At 35.3% G+C, this 26,600-nt stretch overlaps 1 protein-coding gene across 1 annotated transcript in view; it reads right to left on the reverse strand.

The window, feature by feature from the left end:
* LOC134264638 (survival motor neuron protein 1-like) overlaps window positions 1-26,600 on the reverse strand; it is a 58,246-nt gene that overhangs the window by 26,137 nt on the left and 5,509 nt on the right. Inside the window, exon 2 of the mRNA XM_062746913.1 lies at window positions 18,831-18,911. Within this exon, the coding sequence (XP_062602897.1) occupies window positions 18,831-18,911 (81 nt within the window). The remainder of the gene's footprint in view (window positions 1-18,830; window positions 18,912-26,600) is intronic.

Below are 26,600 nucleotides of genomic sequence, written 5' to 3' on the forward strand. Positions count from 1 at the left end.
CCCTGACCCTGGGGCCACAAAATTCACAATTCTGGAAGAGGCACTCTTGCTCATCATAACTATGTACTTAGTTAGTTTATTTGATACCCAGAAGTAGAGAAGAAGATTTTCAAAGAATAAATGCATTTTCACTATATAACCAATAGAGCCCCACCCTAACACCAGAACCCCTGACCCTGGGGTCATAAAATTCACAATTTTGGAAGAGGCACTCTTGCTCATCATAACTATGTGCCTGGTTAGTTTACTTAATACCCAGGAGCAGAGAAGAAGATTTTCAAAGAAATCATGCATTTTCACTATATAATCAATATAGCCCAGCCCTAACACCTGAACCCCTAACCCAGGGGCCATGAATTTCACAATTTTGGTAGAGGACTCAATGCTCATAACATTAATGCCAACAGTTTGCCTGCTTGATGTCCAGGAGTAGAGAAGAAGATTTTTAAAGATTACAATAATTTTAGTGGTTTTGGCCCCACCCATCAGGCCCCAGGGGGGCGGTGACCATAAAATTCAATTTTTGTTCCCCTTCACCCATAGATGCTGTATACCAAATTTATTTGGAATTGGTTGAGTGGTTTCGGAGAAGAAGCTGAAAATGTTCAAATGTTAACACACGACGACGGACGAAAACGGATAGCAATAGGTCACCTGAGTTACTCAGGTGACCTAATAAAATAGCAGGTGCACAATGGCAATATGTAACAAAGATTCTATGAATGTCTCATAAAGTACATTCAGTGGTATGCATAAAAGATGGAGGGACGGATGTACAGCTAGATGGACTTATGGACACCCTGATCCCTTTATACTCTCCCACTTTTTAAGAAAAGAGCCAAGAATACTCACAGAAAACTAGAGATACTGTGAGCAATATGCTCACTGAATGATACCCCCTGCCTCCCATATCGTTATACAGACAGTAGACTCTCGATATTACAATGTTCTTTTTGTAATGGTAAAAAACTGTAATACTAAGGGCAACATAATAAAAGTTCCCAATAAAATCCATAAAAACATTGTTTTGAAACCTTATGTTGCGAGGGGGTATCAAAAAGTTCGTGGACTAGTGCCATGAAATTAAAACAGCTTTAGGGCCCTACATTAATGAAATTTTAAATATCTAGTTAGCATCATTTTTTCTATCTATAGAATAAACCATATATCATAAATTTTATTTCTTGATTAGGACCTGCCCACTCTCTTGCGGTATCCTTTGCTTTTATATCTTGGAAAGCATCCAACGGCCTTGCAATTGTTGAAAACCGATGGTGACTTTTAGAACAAAAAGAAACAAACTATAAAATCACTGTTTAGCATGTGATATATTCCTTTTGCAGACGATACAGTATATAGTTTGATGAAACACACTATTTTCATTTTATCCTACATGTAATTCTGCCGATTTTCTATTGACGGCATTTTCCATTTTCGGTGTTGCAAATTGAAAACGTGTGTATTCGTAGAAAGCATACCCAGCTGATACTGGAACACTTCTTGAAACAAGAGGCCCATGGGCCAAATCGCTCACCTGAGAAGCTTTGACCAATCTGTTCTTTATCAGATTTCCCCCTTGTAATAAATAATGCATCCCTACCACACTGATCATAATTTATACATTTTGAAATCTACCCTACCCAGGAATCCTTCCATGTGCACATAATTTTCAGCTTTTCTGGCCCAGTGGTTCTTGAGAAAAAGATTTTCAAAGATTTTATAAGACTATATATTTCTATGTAAAACTTTGATTACCAATTGTGGCCCCGCCCTTCCCCCGGGGGTCATGATTTTAACAATTTTGAATCTACACCACCCCCAGGATGCTTCCACATAGGTTTTAGCTTTTCTGGCCCAGTGGTTCTTGAGAAGAAGATTTTCAAACATTTTTCCTATATATTTCTATGTAAAACTTTGATTCCCCATCGTGGCCCCACCCTTCCCCTGGGGGTCATGATTTTTACAATTTAGAATCTACACTACCCCAAAATGCTTCCACATAAGTTTCAGCTTTTCTGGCCCAGTGGTTCTTGAGAAGAAGACTTTCAAAGATTTTTCCTATATATTTCTATGTAAAACTTTGATTCCCCATTGTGGCCCTGTCCTTTCCCCAGGAGTCATGATTTTTACAATTTAGAATCTACACTATACCAGGATGCTTCCATATAAGTTTCAGCTTTTCTGACCCAGTGGTTCTTGAGAAGAAGATATTCAAAGATATTTCCTATATATTTCTATTTAAAACTTTGATTCCCCATTGTGGCCCCACCCAACCCCGGGGGGTTACGATTTTTACAATTTAGAATCTACACTACCCCAGAATGCTTCCACATAAGTTTCAGCTTTTCTGGCCCAGTGGTTCTTGAGAAGAAGATTTTCAAAGATTTTTCCTATATATTTCTATGTAAAAATTTGATTCCCCATTGTGGCCCCGCCCTTCCCCCAGGGGTCATGATTTTTACAATTTAGAATCTACACTACCCCAAAATGCTTCCAAATAAGTTTCAGCTTTTCTGGCCCAGTGGTTCTTGAGAAGAAGATTTTCAAAGATTTTTCCTATATATTTCTATGTAAAACTTTGATTCCCCATTGTGGCCCCGCCCTTCCCCCGGGGGTCATGATTTTTACAATTTAGAATATACACTATACCTGGATGCTTCCATATAAGTTTCAGCTTTTCTGACCCAGTGGTTCTTGAGAAGAAGACTTTCAAAGATATTTCCTATATATTTCTATTTAAAACTTTGATTCCCCATTGTGGCCCCACCCAACCCCCGGTGGTTACGATTTTTACAATTTAGAATCTACACTACCCCAGAATGCTTCCACATAAGTTTCAGCTTTTCTGGCCCAGTGGTTCTTGAGAAGAAGATTTTCAAAGATTTTTCCTATATATTTCTATGTAAAAATTTGATTCCCCATTGTGGCCCCGCCCTTCCCCCAGGGGTCATGATTTTTACAATTTAGAATCTACACTACCCCAAAATGCTTCCACATAAGTTTCAGCTTTTCTGGCCCAGTGGTTCTTGAGAAGAAGATTTTCAAAGATTTTTCCTATATACAGTCAATTCTCGAATTATCGCCATTCGATTCATCGCCATTCTCGCAATACCGCCATGATTTCCCAAGAACGTTTTTCCTGCTATATAAAATTCTCTTTATAACGCCAAATTTGCATACCGCCATCCGCCACCCTGTTTTCACAACAAACGTCCATTTTTAAGTGTCAATTATCTCGATAATACCGCCACAGGTGCGTGTGGTCAGTGAAGCGCGGCTAATTGGTTGACGCTATCCCTGTTGTAAAACATGCAAAGCCAGTCAAGGTACAAGCAATTAAGTAAACAACGATTTTAACATGAACTGTTAGAATAATTTTGTTTTCTGTTTAATAAAATCATTTAGTCAAGGCTTCGCCAGGAAAGCGGTCGATGTAAAGTACGCTGATAACGATATTATTTTGATGATCTCTGCTTTTAAAAACAATGCAAAGTTTGCTTAAAAATAATTATAAGTCAGAAATTGTGAACGTCTCAATAACAATGATTTCTTAAACAATGAATTTATTCCAGAACTTATTTTAAGTACAGTACTATTGGCAATATATCACGACGATCGACCCAGCATTTTTTTTTTTAAATATCAGACGTGCAGATTTACATGCATACACATATGCATGTACTTGTCCTAATTTCATATCTGAATATTTTGTTTTAGCGAAACTGTACATAAAAAAATTACTCGAAGTATTTTCAAATTTAGAAATATGTTTATATATACATGTACATGTAATAATAAAAACAGAAACGCTAAATGGCATTTCTAAGAACAATAACTCTACGTCTTATTTCCTAAAAGATGGAAAATTCAATTCATCGCCAAATTCGTTATACCGCCATGATTTCTAAATTACAAAAGGTGGCGGTTTATCGAGAATTTACTGTATTTCTATGTAAAACTTTGATTCCCCATTGTGGCCCCGCCCTTCCCCCGGCTGTCATGATTTGAACAATTTAGAATCTACATTATACCAGGATGCTTCCACATAAGTTTCAGCTTTTCTGGCCCAGTGGTTCTTGAGAAGAAGATTTTCAAAGATTTTTCCTATATTTCTATGTAAAACATTGATTCCCCATTGTGGCCCCGCCCTTTCCACGGGGGTCATGATTTTAACAATTTAAAATCTACACTATACCAGGTTGCTTCCACATAAGTTTCAGCTTTTCTGGCCCAGTGGTTCTTTAGAAGAAGATTTTCAAAGGTTTTATAAGACTATATATTTCTATGTAAAACTTTGATTACCAATTGTGGCCCCGCCCTTCCCCCTGGGGTCATGATTTTAACAATTTTGAATCTACACCACCCCCAGGATGCTTCCACATAGGTTTTAGCTTTTCTGGCCCAGTGGTTCTTGAGAAGAAGATTTTCAAAGATTTTTCCTATATATTTCTATGTAAAACTTTGATTCCCCATTGTGGCCCCACCCTTCCCCTGGGGGTCATGATTTTTACAATTTAGAATCTACACTACCCCAGAATGCTTCCACATAAGTTTCAGCTTTTCTGGCCCAGTGGTTCTTCAGAAGAAGACTTTCAAAGATTTTTCCTATATATTTCTATGTAAAACTTTGATTCCCCATTGTGGCCCTGTCCTTTCCCTGGGAGTCATGATTTTTACAATTTAGAATCTACACTATACCTGGATGCTTCCATATAAGTTTCAGCTTTTCTGACCCAGTGGTTCTTGAGAAGAAGATATTCAAAGATATTTCCTATATATTTCTATTTAAAACTTTGATTCCCCATTGTGGCCCCACCCAACCCCGGGGGGTTACGATTTTTACAATTTAGAATCTACACTACCCCAGAATGCTTCCACATAAGTTTCAGCTTTTCTGGCCCAGTGGTTCTTGAGAAGAAGATTTTCAAAGATTTTTCCTATATATTTCTATGTAAAAATTTGATTCCCCATTGTGGCCCCGCCTTTCCCCCAGGGGTCATGATTTTTACAATTTAGAATCTACACTACCCCAAAATGCTTCCACATAAGTTTCAGCTTTTCTGGCCCAGTGGTTCTTGAGAAGAAGATTTTCAAAGATTTTTCCTATATATTTCTATGTAAAACTTTGATTCCCCATTGTGGCCCCGCCCTTCCCCCGGCGGTCATGATTTGGATAATTTAGAATCTACATTATACCAGGATGCTTCCACATAAGTTTCAGCTTTTCTGGCCCGGTGGTTCTTGAGAAGAAGATTTTCAACGATTTTTCCTATATTTCTATGTAAAACATTGATTCCCCATTGTGGCCCTGCCCTTTCCACGGGGGTCATGATTTTAACAATTTAAAATCTACACTATACCAGGTTGCTTCCACATAAGTTTCAGCTTTTCTGGCCCAGTGGTTCTTTAGAAGAAGATTTTTTAATGACCCCACCCTATTTTTGTCTTTTCTTGATTATCTCCCCTTGTGAGGGGACTTGGCTCTTTATTTCATAAATTTAAATTTCCCTTTACCCAAGGATGCTTTGTATTAAGTTTGGTCAAAATTGGCCCAGTGGTTCTTGAGAAGAAGTCGAAAATGTGAAAAGTTTACAGACGGACAGACGGACAGACAGACAGATGGACGGACGACGGACAAAATGTGATCAGAAAAGCTCACTTGAGCCTTCGGCTCAGGTGAGCTAACAAGAGGCCCATGGGCCTTATAGGTCACCTGAGCATTATGCAACAACTTTCCAGTGATTGAATTTGATTCATGTTTTAAGCCAGATGCTATGGCATTCACTATTTTGAAAGAGGCACCATTGATCATCATAACAATACACTTAGCAGTTGCTTACTTTGTTTACTTAATACCCATACGCAGGGTAAGGGAACACAAAATGCATTTCAACTAATCAGTAATATTCAGCAATAATCAGTAGTGCCCCTACCATACATGAACCCCTGACCCTTAGGCCTTGATATCTGATTAATACCAAGGAGAAGATTTCAAACCATTCATTCATTTTCAGTATATAAGTACACCCCCCCCCCCCTCTATGGTACCCCTGACCCTGGGGCCTTGAAATTCACAATTGTGGAAGATATGGGCCCTTGTCCATCAAACTATATTGGTAGTTTCTGTTTAATACTCTGGAGCAGAGAAGAAAATTTTCAAAGATTTAATGTATTTTCACTATATAATCAATAGAGCCCCACCCTAACACCAGAACCCCTGACCCTGGGGCTATAAAATTCACAATTATGGAAGAGGCATTCCTGCTCATCATAACTATATACTTAGTTAGTTTATTTATTTCCTAGGAGCAGAGGAGAAGATTTTCAAAGAATTCATGTATTTTCACTATATAATCAATACAGTCCCACCCTAACACCAGAACCCCTGACCCTGGGGCCATAAAATTCATTATTTTGGTAGAAGCACTCTTGCTCATCATAACTATGCACTTAGTTAGTTTATTTATTTCCTAGGAGCAGAGGAGAAGATTTTCAAAGAATTCAGGTATTTTCACTATATAATCTATAGAGCCCCGCCCTTACACCAGAACCCCTGTCCCTGGGGCCTTAAAATTCATAATTTTGGTAGAGGTACTCTTGCTCATCATAACTATGCACTTAGTTAGTTTATTTAATACCTAGGAGCAGACAAGATGACTTTCAAAGAATTCATGTATTTTCACTATATAATCAATGTGTGGGGCTATAAAATTCACAATTTTGGTAGAGGCACTCTTGCTCATCATAACTATGCACTTAGTTAGTTTATTTAATACCTAGGAGCAGAGCAGAAGATTTTCAGAGAATTCATGTATTTTCACTATATAATCAATAGAGCCCCGCCCTAACAGCAGAACCCCTGACCCTGGGGCCATATAATTCACAATTTTGGTAGAGGCATTCTTGCTCATCATAACTATGTACTAAGTTAGTTTATTTAATACCTAGGAGCAGAGAAGAAGATTTTCAAAGAATTCATGTATTTTCACTATATAATCAATAGAGCCCCGCCCTAACACAAGAACCCCTGACCCTGGGGCCATAAAATTCACAATTTTGGTAGAGGCACTCTTGCTCATCTTAACTATGTACTTAGGTAGTTTATTTAATACCCAGGAGCAAAGAAGAAGATTTTCAAAGAAATAATGCATTTTCACTACCTACTTAATTAGCCCCGCCCTAGCACTAGAACCCCTGCCATGAATTTCACAATTTTTTCACTGATTACAATCATGCAAACAGTTTGGCTTGATGTCCAATATGGCCCCACCCCACAGGCCCCAGGGGGGCAGGGATCATGAAATTTCACCCATAGATGCTTTATGCCAAATTTGGTTGAAATCAGTGGTTGCAGAGAAGAAGCTGAAAATGTTCAAATGTTAACGCACAACGCACAACGCACGACGCACGACGCACGACGACGGACGAAAACGGATAGCAATAGGTCACCTGAGTTTACTCAGGTGACCTAAAAATATATATTCATATGTGGTAAAAAGAGCAAAACATCAGATTTACTCAAAAGTTACTGTTTTGTTGTAACGAGTGTCAAAACATGCTATGTTTCAAATGTGTGTGTGCTACTGCATACCTATTTTAACAGTCATCATGGCAATAAACGAGCGACCAGTAAAAAATCAAAATCGAGTTTTTTTTTCATGCAGTGCACTTTTTACTGTAATGGCAAATATTATTCATATCATCACTATAGAATAATAAATATCACTTATATACACAGGATGAAAATCCACCATTCAGTCGACTGAATGGTAACTGAATGCCCACTGAATGGTCACTGAAGAGATCCTTTCCAATGACCTTTCCGTGATCATTCAGTTACCATTCAGTCGACTGAATGGCACATACATTTCAGTGACCTTTCAGTTATCATTCTGTTGCATCTTTTTATTGAATAATCGGCTTATTTTTTAACTTAAAAATTTTATTTCACTTTTTCCTGGTATAATAGCATTAAATTTATCTAATTCTGAATAAAAAATGGAGACAAAAATTAATGCACAAAAAAAAAATTGTGCACAAGGCCAGAATAGAACCCAGGTCTCCTGCTTGATTGTCCGCGACCTTATCAATTACGCTACGACTTCTTGTTGAATAGAGTGGATTTAAAATCAATCAATTTGTAGATCTTTTGTATATTCTGTGTTAGTTGCGCGGATTTTGGGGACAGACTGATTTAATTACACATCTCCTATCGGGATGATGACAATTATCAGCGATGGGCACTTGTTCCTGTGTCAGAGATTTGAGATCGTCGCAAATTCTCTATCTAGAAACTTAATTAGTAGAATAATTTTAAAACAGTATCATTTAAAAAGCTAAAAATCTACAATATTTAGTTTTTTCTACAAGAGGCATGTATAAATGATTATATTCTATTCATGTAAAAAGATTCTAAAATGATGTCTTTCGAAAGCTAAAATAATTATCCTGCGGTTTTGACAATTAAGAAACGAAATTTATGATATTAGGGTTCTTCCAGAAAAGCTGTAAATACATGTAATATAAATTCTGTCTCATCATTTAAAACTAAATATTTCCATGAAAAATACACATATAAGCACTATAGAATGTGTTATACGGCATTTATTTAAATTTTGATTCGACTATCGGATCATCAATTTTTATCACTTGAAGAATTTTTGTTTTCTAAATCTAATTAGAAAATAAAAAATAATTTTGAATTAGTATCATTTATTTTATAAAATTATAATAATTATTTAGACATATTTTTAAGGTACCCGAATTTAATCACGATAAGAAAAAAAGACACAATTAAGATTGAATAATAAATCTTTATTCAAAATATTGCTTCATTGTTAAGGAAAAATATCTGATTATAAATTAATCAGCTAGTGAAAAAATCGCTAAATTGAGACTAAAATGTCACTGAAAGGTGACGGAAAGGTAACTGAAAGATGACAGAAAGGTCAATAACATACCATTTTTGTGTTAAAAGTTTTAAACATTTTAACAGAAATCAATACTGGTCTTTGTAATGTCATAGGGGATTATTATACAGTTATTGACTGGATATGAGGGCAACATACGATTTGTTGAAACCGAAGGTGAAAATGTTGCACGAAGCCGAAGGCCAAGGGCAACATTGTCACCTTCAGGTCCAACAAATCATATGTTGCCCGAATCCTTGTCTATAACTTTTTAAAGCGCTAAGCGCGCATGCGCAAGCGATTTATAGGGTGTCTTCAGATTTTCACGATCTTTTATTCAACGCCCTCTACCGACCGCTTATATCAGGGCTGTATTCAATACCATAGTTGCTAGTAAACTTACAAAGAGTCTAATATATGCTAAATACTCAGTTGTGACACGATAGCGGTGTTTTTCTTTGAAGTTTACTGTTCTGTATCAGCAATACAGAACGGGACTACGGTGGGCGGAGCTACTTTCCGTTCTGTATTAGCCTTGTATACAGTATTGTATTTGCCAACTATTCTGTATCTAAAATACAGCACGGTCTAAAAATAAATCTGATTCAATTTAGCAAAGCACGTACAAATAGTAAATGCTAATGTTTTCCTATTATAATTTTGGAGAAATACCCAGTATTTTCCTGAGAATGTAAAATGTCAAAATTCCCCAATCACTTTTTAAAAACTTATTCCACACAGAATATCTACACATTATTTCGATCCAAAGTAAAATGAAAATTCGCAATAACGGAAAATATCCACTCTCCTCGTGCAAAATCATTCAAGTCCATTTTTTTCCGCGTTTTTATTTTTTTAAAATCCTCCTCGCTGACAACAGCCACACATCTCTTTCATTTCGTTTTCAATGTCGCAATTCAATTTGAAAATAAAATCCGTGACATCAAAGTCCATCGAAGAATTTTCTGTAAATCCTGTTTTTGTTAATCTAGTTAAACCAGGATTTTAAGACCCCTGAAATAAATTATGACAAAATTGTCAAAACTAATTTGACCGAATTTTACGTTTTCCGTGGAAATATATATACTGCGGATGCGTACTCCCCGTCGGGGCCTCATCTACAGAACTCTGGCGGAAGTTTGGATGCTGTAAAGTTATAAAGTGGGCGGAACTATTTTTGATTGATCATGTCACAAATCATTTAGAGAACTCGACAGGTTCTGTATCGTAGCTACAAATTTGGGGGTGGAGACTCGTGCTGCGCACTCGTATCCACCCCCAAACTTGTATCTACGATACAGAACCCGTCGAGTTCTCTAAATAATACTTGTTTTGAAACGACAGCTCTTCTACCCATAAGATGTTAAAATAAATTATATTATACAATCATTACATTTATAACTGATGCATGGAAAAAGCATGCAAAAATTGAATGTGTGTCACGAGACTTTACGATTAGATATAAAGAGCATTCAGAGCTGCCAACATTCTGAAATGACAAATAGTAAGGCGGGTTCTAGTGACCACCTAGACCCCCTGCTGCTGAAGATTTTTTTTGTACATTGACATGCATACTGAGGCATGTTTTCATCTTGTTTACTCTAAAACATTGTCATGAATGTAATCGGCTTACTAAAACCGAAACGATGATACAAGCAAGCATTGTAAGAATTGTGAATATATTATAATAGTAGAAACTATAGACTGCCAGCTATGAAAATACCGGTATTATAAACTTTGAACAAGAAAAACCTGAAATCGGAAGTATATAGAGAGAAATCGTAAGGCGTATTTTAAATGCTGATTTCGTACACCTTACGCCAAAATCGTAAGGGTTGGCAGCTCTGAGCATTCCTTCAGTTAGTATACCGGTATATACAGCATGTCGCGTGATGCAAAGTGTTATCCCAGTACGATATATTACAGGATTTCAAACTTAGCATAAATATTTATAATGTATATTCTTTACGTGGCTGCTATTCTTGTTCAAATTTCGTATCTGTACTTAATATCCATCTAGCACTAACATCTTGAACACACCCCTGACGCGCCCTCTATAAATAATGATAATTATGTAAACAAATGGGTTCTATAATGCCTTTGCAAGGGCTACTATTGTTGACCTAAATTATCTCTGTGGTTCTTTTTAAAGGTGATTATATATAAATTATATATTTTAATGTTGTATATTATGCTCTCAAAATGCATTCTCTACCATCGGCTCGTACATTCACCAGAGGTGTCTGAGGAACGAACGACAACTCTGCATAGGAGATTGCTCAAAATGACGAACTATATTACGCAGAGTGATACATAATATAGCGCCGGTGAGCAAGTTATGTAACTCTACTGAGTCGTCTAACAATCCCCGACCCTCTGTCCGCTACTTTAGTGAGGGGTTATCATAATACATGTTAATTAGTACAGTCGATATTAATATGTACGGAAATCCTGCGTTAGGGGATAAGGGCAGTTCTTATCTCTGAACAATATGGTGGGTATTAATAAGTATACTGGCAAACACTCATTTTGTCACAAATGTACATGTAATCTCTGTAGTGGTAATTCGAAAATCTAAATGACCATACATGTTAATATATTGATACAAGTACCGAAAAAAGATTTATGCGCACATGTATTTAAGTCTCATTAAGCTTCAAATTTCAATGAATATTAACAAATCAAATTGGAATTAAATCTTTTAGAAGTATAATTCCATAAAAAATTATTTATTAAACTAGCTTCTATATCTAATTTGTATCTACATTTTGAAGTATCATTATTTACATAATTTTTCACGCCCTCTTCTGCATAAGCCTTTATTTCAAACAATGTAAATTTTATACAAACAAGGATTTTTATCATCACACTTGCATTACACAGAGGGCAATCGATTATAAAGATTTCATAAAAAATTATCCTTTAGCAGTACAAACTTGAACGCATTTATATAGAGTCTATACTTGTTTTGTAGTTTTTATCTGTAACAAAATATTTTGATGCCAAAAAAAAATCCATTTCACTGAGCGATTGGGTGTTAAAAAACTGAAGCATTTTAAAGTATTTTTGCCAAAATGAGTTCAAGAAAAATTCAAACGAATTTCAATGTGATATTTTTTTTCTAAGTAGAAGAGTATGGGATTTAACATTTTTATTTTAAAATGGAATATTGTCAATTCTGCTTCAAATATAACACGAGAAACAGAATGGCCAAGCTTTTTTTTTTTAATTTCGGTAAAAATAAATTATAATTCATGTGTGTGAGAGTCAGAGATGAAGGATCACAGGTACAGGAACCCCCCTTCATATTGTACACATGATGAATAAGTGTAATAAATATAATTTGTGAAAAAAATGTCCAACAAGCCCTGGGGTTGAATATATCGAGGGGGAGGGGGTTCAAAATTATAAAGTCTTCGGTGATTTTTGTTACATGATGATAGCAACATGCTGCATGAGGTTGGATTGGTATCACAATAAATGTGAAATATTGAAAAAATATTGTTATCATATTATCCAAGTGTAGAATATTCAAAACAAAATTCAAAAGTTCAATTTTTATTCATTATTTATATACCCAGAAACTAAGTCTTGTAATGATTGTGTGTATATATTACAAGGTTGTATGCTAGGAATTTTTATTTTGTAAAAGCTTATTTATATGAATTATAACTTAATAAAATATTTATGAAGAGGATTAAATATTAAAATATGCTAAGAACAGTTCAAACAAAATATTATGCCATTTTAAAAATCGTGAATTCATAATCCTAATATATTTTATCATTAAAGATGGAACAAATAAAAATTGATATCTCACTTCTCCCTGTACACTTTCAAACACAATAAATAGATCACCCCTGCGGCCGATGATAACAAATAAGGGACCAGACAAAATTTATCACAATGATGGGACCGATACAAACGGGCATGGGACAATGAGTTTTTTCATCTAAGAAAACCATGGGACAAAAACATTTTTAGCACTAATATTACCCACGGGACACAAACTTTTTTCAAAGACTTACAATACGTAAAACTCAAGAGAAATATTCATTTTATTTTTTAAAAAATCAGAAAAAATCATATCTTTGAAAATGAACAAACAACAAAAAAACACTTTTGTCGATGATTGAGATATATCTGTAGTGTGAGAGACTCCTTAGTTTGTTCCAATTATCTGACTAACACCAAGATGTAACCATGGGACAATAACTTTTTTATAAGTCTCTAGGCATGGGACAGATTTTTTTTTAAATACCAAAGCCATGGGACACGAACTTTTTGAAATGAAGATTTTGTTTTGTACTGGTCCCATCATTGTGATAAATTTTGCCTGGTCGCTAAAGTCGCCGACAGCCAATTTTGAATTTTAGTACGAATAATATTCTTCATATTCTTGAGAGTATAATTATACATTGTTCAAAATTTCATTAAAAGGTTTTGTGTTCTCTACTTTACATTCAAGAGAAGGATATCAGCAACATTTTTTTGGTATTCAAAATTTTTCGCCCATTTCCCCTAGTCTGCATCATCCAGACGTTTGCGTTTACCTTTAAAACGTCTGGATTATGCAGACTATACCCCCCCCCCCCAATAAAAAAAGAAAACTTTTCAGCTAATACAGAGTTTTTAAAATACCTAATCTGAAATGAGGTAAGTAAGAAGAAAAAAAAATCGGACTGTAATATTGATATAAATTCAATTTTATTGCAGAAACCTGGATCCAAAATGCAACATTTTGTTAATTTCTTTTTCATTTTTTTAAGACTTTATTAAAGTAACAAACCTTTCACTTGTTTTTTTTTAACGTAACAGTCAAGGCGATCAAGAGGCGGGTTTAGTTGAACCATGCTTAGCGCTTCCCAGTACTTTCAGTACTTTGATTGTTATACCTTTCAGTGCTCACTAAGATTTAATCAATACACACTTTATTATTAATTACTTTGTATGGAAAATTATGGCTTAATCATTAAATATAAAACAATAGCTGAGAAAGGACAAATTTAATTATATTTTTATTATATCACAAAAATTATTTATCACAAACATACGCACTCTTCCCTTCTTCCTTACCTTGCTGGTAGCAACAACTCTTAAGGATGACGTTAACTCAGGTTTCAGAAAACAGAAAGGAAATTTTATAAAGTATAATATGTTAAATAAAAAATTGTTCTAAATGGATACAATAACCAAGTTTTAAGGTATGTCACTTGTGAAATTTGTTAAATCAAGGATTTTTTAAGAAGTATATTTTGGATAAGTACTCATATAGTGTGACCCAAAATCGCAGAGAAAATAGGGGGTCAGTGTGCATCTTACTGATCTAAGGTACAATTAAGTTGACCCTTTTCCACTTATCATTATAATAAATTTTAACTCTTTGGTTAATACTTTAACCTTTATCATATTTTATCACATGTAACCATGGCAATAAATATAATTTTATTTTACGCAAAACAGTTTGAATAATATTTATCACTGAACAAATCTTGCAAATTAATGCACGTAAATTATTGTGCAACCTCTTTGCACTAAAAAGTAACATGTTTGGGGGTATAAAACAAGAGGCCCATGGGCCTTATAGGTCACCTGAGCATCATGCAACAACTTTCAAATGATTGAATTTGGTTCATGTTTGAAGCTAGATGCTATGGCATTCACAATTTTGAAAGGGGCACCATTGCTAATCATAACTATACACTTAGCAATTGCTTAGTTTGTTTACTTAATACCCATAGGCGGAGTAGGGGAACAACAAGAGACTCATGGGCCACATCAATCACCTGAGAATCTTTGGCCATGCTGTTCTTTATCAGATTTCCCCCCTTTGTAATAGCAATTGTGACCAAGCCCTATCCCCAGGGGTAATGATTTGGACAATTTAGAATCTACACTACCCCAAGATTTACATAAGTTTCAGCTTTTCTGGCCCAATGATTCTTGAGAAGAAAATTTTCAAAGATTTTTCCAAATATATTTCAATGTAAAACTTGGATTCCTCATTATGGCCCGCCCTACCCCCAGGGGTCATAATTTGAACAATTTAGAATCTACATTTTTCCAGGATGCTTCCACATAAGTTTCAGCTTTTCTGGCCCAGTGGTTCTTGAGAAGAAGATTTTTAATGTTTTTCCTATATATTTCTATGTAAAACTTGGATTCCCTATTGTGGCCCCGCCACAGCCCCGGGGGTCTTGATTTGAACAATTTAGAATCTACACTACCCAAGGATGCTTCCATATAAGTTTCAGCTTTTCTGGCACAGTGGTTCTTGAGAAAAAGATTTTTAAAGTTTTTTCCTATATAATCATATGTTAAATTTGGATTCCCTATTGTGGCCCCGCCACAGCCCCGGGGGTCATGATTTGGACAATTTAGAATCTACATTACCAAGGATGCTTCCACATCAGTTTCAGCTTTTCTGGCCCAGTGGTTCTTGAGAAGAGGATTTTTAAAGTTTTTTCCTATATATTTCTTTGTAAAACTTGGATTCCCTATTGTGGCCCCGCCCTAACCCCCGGGGTCATAATTTGAACAATTTAGAATCTACACTACCCCAGGATGCTTCCACATAAGTTTCAGCTTTTCTGGCCCAGTCGTTCTTGAGAAGAAGATTTTTAAAGTTTTTTCCCTATATATTTCTATGTAAAAATTGTGTTCCCTATTGTGGCCCCGCCCTACCCCCGGGGATCATGATTTGAACAATTAAGAATCTACACTACCCCAGGATGCTTCCATATAAGTTTCAGCTTTTCTGGCCCAGTGGTTCTTGAGAAGAAGATTTTTTAATGACCCAACCCTATTTTTGTATTTTCGTGATTATCTCCACTTGGAAAGGGGCTGGCCCTTGATTTTAACAATTCAAATTTTCCTTCACCCAAGGCTGCTTTGTACCAAGTCTGATTAAAATTGGCCCTGTAGTTTTTGAGAAGAAGTTGAAAATGTGAAAAGTTTACAGACGGACGGACAGCTAGACAGACAGCTAGACGGACGATGGACAACGGGTGATCAGAAAAGCTCACTTGAGCTTTCAGCTCAGGTGAGCTAAAAAGATGCATTTCAACTAATCAGTAATATTCAGCAATAATCAGAAGTACCCCTACTACACATGAACGCCTGACCTACACACTGCACAATTTTTGAAAAGGCTCACTAAAATGTTTGATTAATACCAAGGAGCAGATTTCAAACAATTCATTTTCAAAATATAAGTAGAGCCCCCCCTTGGTATTCCTGACCCAGGGGCCTTGAAATTCTGGAAGAAGAGCCCTTGCACATCATAACTATAGGTAGTTCATCTGCTTATTACCCAGGAGCAGAGAAAAAAGATTTTCATACATGTAATGTATTTTCACTATAAAATCATTATAGAGCTGTGCCCTAACACCAGAACCCCTGACCCAGGGGCGATAAAATTCACAATTTTGGTAGGGGCACTCTTGCTCATTATAACTATGTACTTAACTAGTTTATCTAATACTCAGGAGCAGAGAAGAAGATTTTCAAAGAAATAATGCATTTTCACTAAATAATCAATAGAACCCGCCTTCACACTAGAACCCCTGACCCTGGGGCCATAAAATTCACAATTTTGGTAGAGGCACTCTTGCTTATCATAACTATGTACTTAATTAGTTTATTTCTTAACCAGGAGCAGAGAAGATTTTCAAAGAAATAATGCATTTTCGTTATTTAATCAATGTAGCCCCACTCTAGCACTTAAGAACCCCTGACCCTGAGGCCATAAATTTCACAATTTTGATAGAGGACTCAATGAGATTACAATCATACCAACAGTTTGACTGCTTGATGTCCAGGAGTTAAGAAGATTTTTAAAGATTGCACTAATTTTAGTGGTTTTGGCCCCACCCCCCAGGCCCCTGAGGGGCAGGGACCAGGAAATTCACAATTTTTGTTTCCCTTCCCCCATAGATGCTATATGCCAAAATTTGTTGAAATTGGTTCAGCGGTTTTAGAGAAGAAGCTGAAAATGTTTAAATGTTAATGCACGGCACACGAAAACGGACAGCAATAGCTTAAAACTAAATAGGCAATAAAACATTTTGTTAAATCAAGCTTTTTACGACTACAAGTATCAAGTACTTTAAAATAATGAAAAAAAAAGTTGGGGTCAGTGATGTTAATTTTGAAATATTGGTCAAAATACTTGTACAGTGATTTTCAGGCAAAAAATGGTGTAAGTTTTATCTTGACTTATTTGAATATCTTCATATTTTGGCAAAGTTTGTTGAAGGAAGGTGTAAAACTTGTTCTCAAAATATAAATTAAGACCTAAATTAAATATTCCTAGCAATATCATAATGGAAAATATTTTTAGAGTAAAAGTATGTGAGGCTAAAGTTCCAGGATAAATGTGCAGATTTGCAGAATTATCTGCTAAATATCCTTCCACCACAAGAAATAGTCCCTCATAAATCTTGCTTCTTTGTAGCTTTTTGAGCAGTTTTTTCATTAAATGTTAAAACGTTAACATTGTTGAATTTAAATATATGTGTAATGGTTAGGGCCGTGGATATCAGCCTGGATAGCTCAGTTGGTAGAGCACCTGACTAGAGATACAGGGGTCCCGGGTTCGATTCCCGGTCCAGCCATACATTTTCTCCCTTCCTGTAACAGATTTGGTGCCGTTGACCACCCCTGGAATTGCAGGTGAAAGTCCTGCCAGGGGCAACAAGAACTTGGGTTGTGTCTTCGAGGGTGAAGACCATTTAAGGAGGGAGGAATGTAATGGTTAGGGCCGTGGATATCGGCCTGGATAGCTCAGTTGGTAGAGCACCTGACTAGAGATACAGGGGTCCCGGGTTCAATTCCCGGTCCAGCCATACATTTTCTCCCTTCCTGTAACATATGTTATAAAAATTGAATTTTAATAAATAGTTTTGAAGTAGAAGGTTCTGTGTGAACTTTTTTAAAAAGCTGACGAGTGACATATCTTAACTCTATATCAATTAATTTAAAAAATTAATATTTTATTATTCGAAGAAATTAAACAGGAACAAAAATCAATGTATGGTTATGCAGAGGAAATTTGGACTAAATTTTTAATTTTTCATTTTTGTCAAAATTTATTATTTCTTGCAATATTAATTACAATGTAAAGGTTACATGTATTTTTTTAACATCATTTTGAAAATATTATATGTGTTAAAGCTTATAAATTATTTCATTTAATTGAATGCTTTGAAATAAAGAAATTGATCATTGACCCCATATAATATTATTACCATGAGAATTAGGGCAACAAAAGTAACCTGAGCCTATAAATAATTTAGAGTTCTTATCATTCAGATTTTTTTAATATTCGACTAAAAATGGGGAAAAAATATAAATATGACAGAGGAAATTCTCAATGGCCCAAACTCAATTTGTTTCTTTATATGAAGCAACGCTGTTCCATTACTATAATTATTTTATTATTTAAAGAGTAGTGTTGCTTTAATATTTTGTGAGTAAAGAAAAATGGGTCATAGTGTGAAAAATTGAGGTATTTTCTGAGAAATACTCAGGGGCCACTAGCATGAAAAGTAGGTCACTGACCTAGTTATTTGAAATTGACAAGAATCATAGTTGTACAATAGCAGGCCAGTCAACAGTGAAATTCAAATTGATAGACCGATGTAATAAACATTTTTTTTGTTGGACTTTTTAATTAGTAATAAATATATAAAAAGTTATTTTTTAAGGGTATAACAAATGTTAATATAATGTATTTATTATATTATGAAAATTCACTGTAAATTAAACTAATGTAATTTCTAGGAATATCAATCAGTCATAATGCTGCTGAACACACAGACATGTACAAACTGACAGACAGACTTGCATAATGTTCCTCCTTGTAATAAAATCAGGGGACCAAAATGTCCTTTAAAGTTTTGTCAAAACATTCAATCTTACCTTAACAATGCTGATAGCATTGTCATATGCTTTAATTAATGCTGTATCATCCCATAAGTCATTTTCACTGTCACTTCCATGCTGATAATAAATATAAAAAATGTCTTTATAATATATTCAATTGATTTATTGTGTTCATGTTAAAAGAAAAGAGGCCATGGACCTTATTGCTCACCTGAACACTGCATTTCTTTGACTGTGTCTTTTTTACCCTAATAGTTTGAACTTACATTGTGCCCCCCCCTCCCCCCTCCATACATACACATAATCACACACACAATTTGAACAAGTCTATATCTACACTACCTGAGGATGCTTTCATATTAATATGACTAATCACAATGGCTTTGCTGTTCTCAAGAAAAAGATTAGAATAAACTTGAATCTACTCTACCTGAGGATGTTTCCCCATAAATTCATCTTTCCTAGCACAGTGGTTCTTGAGAAGATTTATAAAACATGCCACCAAATTTTTACCATTTTTGAATTATCTCCCCTTGAATGAGGGTGTAGGCCTTCAGTTGAAGAAACTTGCGATCCCTTTGCCCAGGCATGCTTTGTGGCAAATTTGGTAAAAACTGGCTGAATGGTTCCAGAGAAGAAGTCGAAAATGTAAAAAGTTACCAGACAGATGGATGGACAGAATGACTACAGACAAAATTCAGCAGAAGAGCTCACTTGAGCTTTCAGTTCAGGTGAGGTTAAAAGATTAATGAATTTCTATTCTAAAAATAAAATGTAGGGACAGTTAAAAGGGATTTTACTTCCTAAAAGTATTACCTACACGTAGGGGAGTTAAACAAATTACCTAGCTTTACATCGTTGTGCAAATAGAAAAGGACGACGAGCATTAAGGGTGAAACAATACGCCTCCTTCACGGTTCGATAAGTATCGAAAAATTTGGTCTCGGTTCTGTTATTTTCGATACGATACATTTTTATAGAAGAAAACAGATTCAATGTTGTTTTATGCTACCTTTTACTTAATATAGTAAAATAATTTATGTGCAAAATGGATAGAATGTATCAATTTAATTGATTTGACTGTTAAAAATTATTTTACAAACTAAAAGTCCACACAAACTTACGTTTCTGAACTAATTATACAGAAAAGCTTGTTTATACATTATGCCAAACCCAACTGAATGACGATCCTGACCGAAAAACGAACCGAACCGAAAGTAGAGATTTTGTACCGTGTATCGAACCGAGAAAAAATACCGCGGTGAACCGATACCGCGGTGAACCGTTTCACTCCTAACGAGCATGTATCAAATTTGTCCAGTAAATCGCATTCATGGAGTTGTGCTATTTCAAAACTGGTGAATAATTAAACCCATTTGATAAAACTTTTACAAAATTTAATTGTTAAGTGAAAATTTCAATAATATTTCAGACAATGATACAGTGACTATAAAGAAAAATAGGGGATATGCACCCCGCGTACAACATGTTGCATACACCCCGGACACAACATTTATTTTTTGTAGGGATGTCAAAATATTTATTTTCCTTAGTCGAACATTCAATTCCATTATTCAAACAATAGTCGACTATTCGAAACATTTTTTAAAAATGTCATCGATAGCTACTTTAAACCTGACTCTAAAACCCTTTTCTTCTGTAAAATGTAACATCAAATGCCTATATTACACACAATATTCAGAGGAACCTGTTTTTAAACTGTTTTTAACAATGTTTTTAAAGCTTATTAAAATTAATTGGAAAACAAGAGGCCCTGAAGGGCCTTGAATCGCTCTTCTGATAAATTGTACAATCTATCGCTTCTATTTGAAGCCTCTAACTCTAAGTATCCTAAGACCTAAGTTGCATCAACTGACAAAGTTTGATGATTCTTAGCCTGTTAGGACTGAAGATATTTCAATAAAGCTATTAAAAAATATAAGTAGGTCACAGTGACCTACTTTAAGATTGAAAAATTTTCTGAGGACTCAAGATGCATTAATAGACAAAGATTGAAGCCAATAAGTACTTGATATATTAAAAAGTAGGTCACAGTGACCTTCTTTTATGTCTACATTCTCTGAAAACCTGATGCATCAACTGACAAAGTTTGATGATTCTAAGCCAATTAGTACTAAAGATACTTATATATAGCCATAAAATGTCACAGGTAGGTCACTGTGACCTACTTTTTGGTCATCATTTTCAAAAAACCCAAAAACTCAAAATGCATCAACTGATAAAGTCTGATGATTCTAATCCAATAAGTACATGAGATATTCAAAAGTAGGTCACTATGACTTACTTTTTGTTCAACATTCTCTGAAAACCAAAGATGTCCCAACTGTCACAAAGTTTAACGATTCTAGGTCAATAAGTATTTGAGATACTAAAATATACCCATGAAATGTCAAAAGTAGGTCAAGGTGACATAATTTTTGGTTTGCGTTCCTTGAAAATGGAAGATGCATCATCTGACAAAGTTTGATGATTCTATGCCAATAAGTACCTGAGATACTTAAACAAAGCCATAAAAATGTCAAAAGTAGGTCACCATGACCTTCTTTTTGGTCGACGAACTTTGTTAACCGTTACATTAACTGACAAAGTTTGTTGATTCTAAGTCAATACCTGTGATATTCAAAAGTATGTCAGTGGGACCTACTTTTTTGTCTTCTTCTTCGAAAAAACGTACAAAGTTTGATTATTCTAAGCCAATAAGTACTCGAGAGATACTTAAATATAGCCATAAAATGTCAAAAGTAGGTCACCATAACCTACTTTTTAGTTGAAGATTTTCGAAAACCCAAAATACATCAAATGACAGAGTTTGATGATTCTAAGCCAATAACTACCTGAGATATTCAAAAGTTCACCGTGACCTACTTTTTGGTCGTCATTCTCCGGAAATCCAAGATGCATCAACTGACAAAGTTTGATGATTCTGAGCCTATAAGTACCGGAGATACTTAAATAAAGCCATAAAATGTCAAAAGTAGGTCACTGTGACCTACATTTTGGTCGACGTTTTCCGAAGTCCCAAGATGCATCTACTGACAAAGTTTGATGATCATAGGTCTGAAAGTATTCAAAATATGCCTTTTAAACAATTTGAAAACAAATACCTGCGAAATTCAAAAAGTAGGTCACAGTGACCTACTTTTTCATAAATATGTTTTAAGGTCCCAAGATGCATCAATTTACAAGACTTCATGATTCTAAACCTCTCAGTGTCTAAAATAATGGGATTAAATGTTTTAGAAAGGATTAGCCATAAAATTCAAAAAGTAGGTCACAGTGGCCTACTTTTAAGTTGATGTTGTTTGAGGACCCAAGAGGCATCAACTGACAAATTTGACGATCATAGGCCTTAAAGTGTCCAAAATATGCCTTCAAATCAATTTGAAAACAAATGCTCGCAAAATTTTAAAAAAAGGTCACCGTGACCTACTTTTTAGTGAAGTCCTAAAACGCATCAACTTACAAGATTTGACGATCCTAGTCTTTATAGTAAGCAAAATATAAATGTTTTTATTAAGTGTAAATTTAGGTCAACTTTGAAGTGATCTTGAGACCATGCCCTATGCACCAGGGTAATTCCCCGTGCAAATTTTAATCTTCAACATATACTGATCCTTGTATGTAAGTTTGGTGAAAATCTGCCTGGTGGTTCTGGAGAAGAAGATTTTTTAGCAACCAGTACTTTTGGTTTTGTTTTCCTGATTATCTCCCCTTGTTTAAGGGCCCCAACCCTAGTTTTAGTACAAATGGTAGCCCCTGGACCAAGGATACCCTGTGAAATTTGACAATGATTGGTCAAGGGTTCTTGACTTATGGCCAATATTCTAAAAAGTTTACGCACACCGCACAAATGGCCATAGCATTAGCTCTTTGAGCCTTTGGCTCAGAAGAGCTAACAAGAGGCCCATGGGCCACATCGCTCACCTGAGCACTGTGGCTAGGAAAAAGTAGAAAATGGTTTATTACTGAAAAGTTTAAATCCAAAAGTAGTTCCATGATCAATCATAGCTTTGCTATTCTTGAGAAGATGATTTTTAATGAATTTTCCTATACATTTCTATGTAAAACTTTGGTCAGCCATTTTGGCCCCGCCCTATCCCCGGGGGTCATGATTTGAACAAACTTGAATCTACACTACCTGAGGATGCTTCCATATAAATACGATCAATCATGGCTTTGTTATTCTTGAGAAGAAGATTTTTAAAGAAATTTCCTATATACTTCTATGTAAAACTTTGGTCGGCCATTGTGGCCCCGCCCTACCCCCGGGGGTCATGATTTGAACAAACTTGAATCTACACTACCTGAGGATGCTTCCATATAAATATGATCAATTATGGCTTTGTTATTCTTGAGAAGAAGATTTTTAATGAATTTTCTTATATATTTCTATGTAAAACTTTGGTCGGCCATTGTGGCCCCCCCCTACCCCCGGGGTCATGATTTGAACAAATTTGAATCTACACTACCTGAGGATGCTTCCATATAAATATGATCAATTATGGCTTTGTTATTCTTGAGAAGATTTTTAAGGAATTTTCCTATATATTTCTATGTAAAACTTTGGTGGGCCATTGTGGCCCCGCACTACCCCCGAGGGTCATGATTTGAACAAACTTGAATCTACACTACCTGAGGATGTTTCCCCATAAGTTTCATCTTTCCTGGCACAGTTGTTCTTGAGAAGAAGATTTTTAAAACATACCACCAAATTTTCATTAATTCCCAATTATCTCCCCTTGAATGAGGGCATGGCCCTTCATTTGAACAAACTTGAATCCCCTTTACCAAAGGATGCTTTGTGGCAAGTTTGGTTGAAATTGGCCCAGCGGTTCTTGAGAAGAAGTCGAAAATGTGAAAAGTTTACAGACAGACAGACGGACAGCTAGACAGACAGACAGACGGACGGATGGACGACGGACAAAATGTGACCAGAAAAGCTCACTTGAGCCTTCGGTTCAGGTGAGCTAAAAAGGGAGTGACAAACACACTATCCACACGTCAGGTGATATTGTGGTTAAACACTGCTTGCTCAATTAATGATTACCCGGGCTATCAAAATGTCCTTAGTTTGTAAAGATTAATGTTTTAATAATTATCGAAGTTTCAAAACTTTACGGCTCTGGGGCCCATTTCATCAAAAGTTGTAATTTAAGCCTTAACTTAGGTGTACTTCCGGGGCTTACGCCAAAATTCAGTCAGGCGTAATTTGCGTTTCACCAAGTGGCATAAGTTTAGTCATAAATGATATGCTTATTCGCAGGACTAAGTCCTTGACAACGTTTCATTGCGCAGGCGCAAAAACATAAACATTGACCACTGTGTACAAACATGTATAAATTATAATACGTTTACCATCGTAAATTAAAGTACAGAATAACACAAATTATAGATAAATGAATACTTGCACTGATTGAAATATGCATGGATTTAGGGGGTCATGTAGGAGAAATATATCTTATTCTTATAAGAAATCAATTTTATTTTTTTACAACATTTCAATAATACAAGTCTTATAAATTGAAAGGAAGAATTTGAAGGACATACATGTATAAATCAGAATTAAGCTTATCTATCTATTTTGGAATTTTAATTAGAGCCCCCCTCCCCCTTCTTCCCGAAATTGATACAGGTTAATGACTTCGTCTTTGATAATCAATTTCATGATTAGATCAATACTGACTCAACTGATAAAATACTAATAATTAAGTTTGAGACAGAATAAGATTATAAAACTTTAATTTCATAAGAAATGAATACTTGCAAGCAAAAATAATGTATAAACAAGAGATGTTTGTAAAACACTTATGCCCCCCTTTCCCCAAATTGGATTTTTTCTAAGTCCAAATGTGCATAACTCTGTATAAAATGGTGCAATCCTACCCAAAACATAACTTGACCTAGATATTTAGCTGAAAAATCTGTATACTAAATTTCATTTCAATATGTGCAACCTCTGCAAAGAAAATGAACAGAAACTGCAAATAAGTGGAATTTTTCTAAGTCCAAAGGGCATAACTCTAACAAAAAGGGTGTGATCATACCCAAAACATAACATGGCCTAGATATTCAGCTGAAAAAACTGTATAATAAATTTCATTTCAATATGTGCAACCTCTGCAAAGAAAATGAACGGAAACTGCAAATAAGTGGAATTTTTCGAAGTCCAAGGGGCATAACTCTAACAAAAATGGTGCGATCGTACCCATAACAGAACTTGACCTAGATATTCAGCTCATAAATCTTTATATCAAATTTCATTTCAATATGTGCAACCTCTGCAAAGAAAATGAACGGAAACTGCAAATAAGTGGAATTTTTCTAAGTCCAAGGGGCATAACTCTGTCAAAAATGGCACAATCATACCCAAAACAGAACTTGACCTAGATATGTACCTGATAAACCTGTATACCAAATTTCATTTCAGTATGTGCAACGGTTGTGGAGAAAATGAACGGAAACTAAATGGACCGACAGACCGACCGACAGACAGCAGCAAAGCAATATGCCCTCCTTCTTCGAAGGGGGGCATAAAAATGCAAACGGTTTACATATGTACACATTTTGAGTCAATCAAGAAATAAATTTTACACATTTACTTCTAAGGTACCAGTGTAATCCTCTGTAAGTCTATTAAACTTTTGTCAATTCAAATGATTCATTATAAGATTGTTATTGTTTATTAAAATGGCACAAAGGTTCATTAAATAATTTCGAGATACTAGACTCTAGATACATATAAACCTTCCTTCCCTGATTTCCGTCTTAGATTCGCTGGGGACTTCACTTGTTCCTGATAACTAGAAAAATAATTACCTTCACCCCCTAACTCTGAACATGAAATGTTTAATTGATCTGCAAATTTGGGAGGTTCAGGAGCCTCTCTCTGATCCCATCGAGATCCACTCATGTGAACGAGAATTTAAGATTGATTTCTTTTTTCTTAAATGTAGGAAATTACCAGAAAGAGGACTACTGTGCTCTTGAAACCGATTTTTTTTCAAAAAAATATATTTTGGGGAATTTTTTTTAATAGACTATTCAATGGATCTCTTTTTAGTCAGGGACGTAGGGGGGCCTGGCCCCCCCACTTTTTTTGCCAACAATACTTTTACTATTGAAAATGTTCATTGAAAAGGTGGTTGCCCCCCCCCCCCACTTTATACTAGAGTAAAGTAATTTGAAGTAAAGTAAATATAGTATTGTAAGCCCCCCCCCCCCCCCCCCCCCCCCCCCAACGAAATAGTATTTTTTACTTTGGGCAATTTTACCTTTTATTTTTTTATTTTTTTTTTTTTTTTTGCTTGTCAACTTTTTCAGGTAAGTAAAAAAAAAAATTTCTGTGGCTGGCCCCCCCACTTTCAAAATCGATGCTACGTGCCTGTTAGTGAATTAAACAGAATGCCTAAATGATACCCCTCGCCACCTATATCAATATAATGGCAGTGTCCATGGGAATGAGAAACCCAAAATGTGTCGGATCAAAAAGTAAAAAATAAGGCACAATGGCAATACATTATGTAACTAGAACTGTCCAAATGGGACAAAATACCCCCCACTGGCTTTTTCAGAAGTGCTAAATCATGAATATTTTATGGATCTGAGAGAAGAGAGAAATGCTAAAACATTTTTAGTGCACATGTAATTGCTCATTATATTTTTTTATAAATAAAACAAAGGCGCAGCCTAATAAAAAAAAAATAGACTAAATATACGGACCAGACACAAATTATGAACTTTTTCTGTCAGTGACCTTGAACTTGCATAAATGACCTTGGTTCAAAG

The sequence above is a fragment of the Saccostrea cucullata genome, unplaced genomic scaffold, assembly GCF_032062105.1.
Source record: "Saccostrea cucullata isolate Sc308-1 unplaced genomic scaffold, CSIRO_AGI_Scuc_v1 ctg1225, whole genome shotgun sequence".
Lineage (NCBI taxonomy): Eukaryota > Metazoa > Mollusca > Bivalvia > Ostreida > Ostreidae > Saccostrea > Saccostrea cuccullata.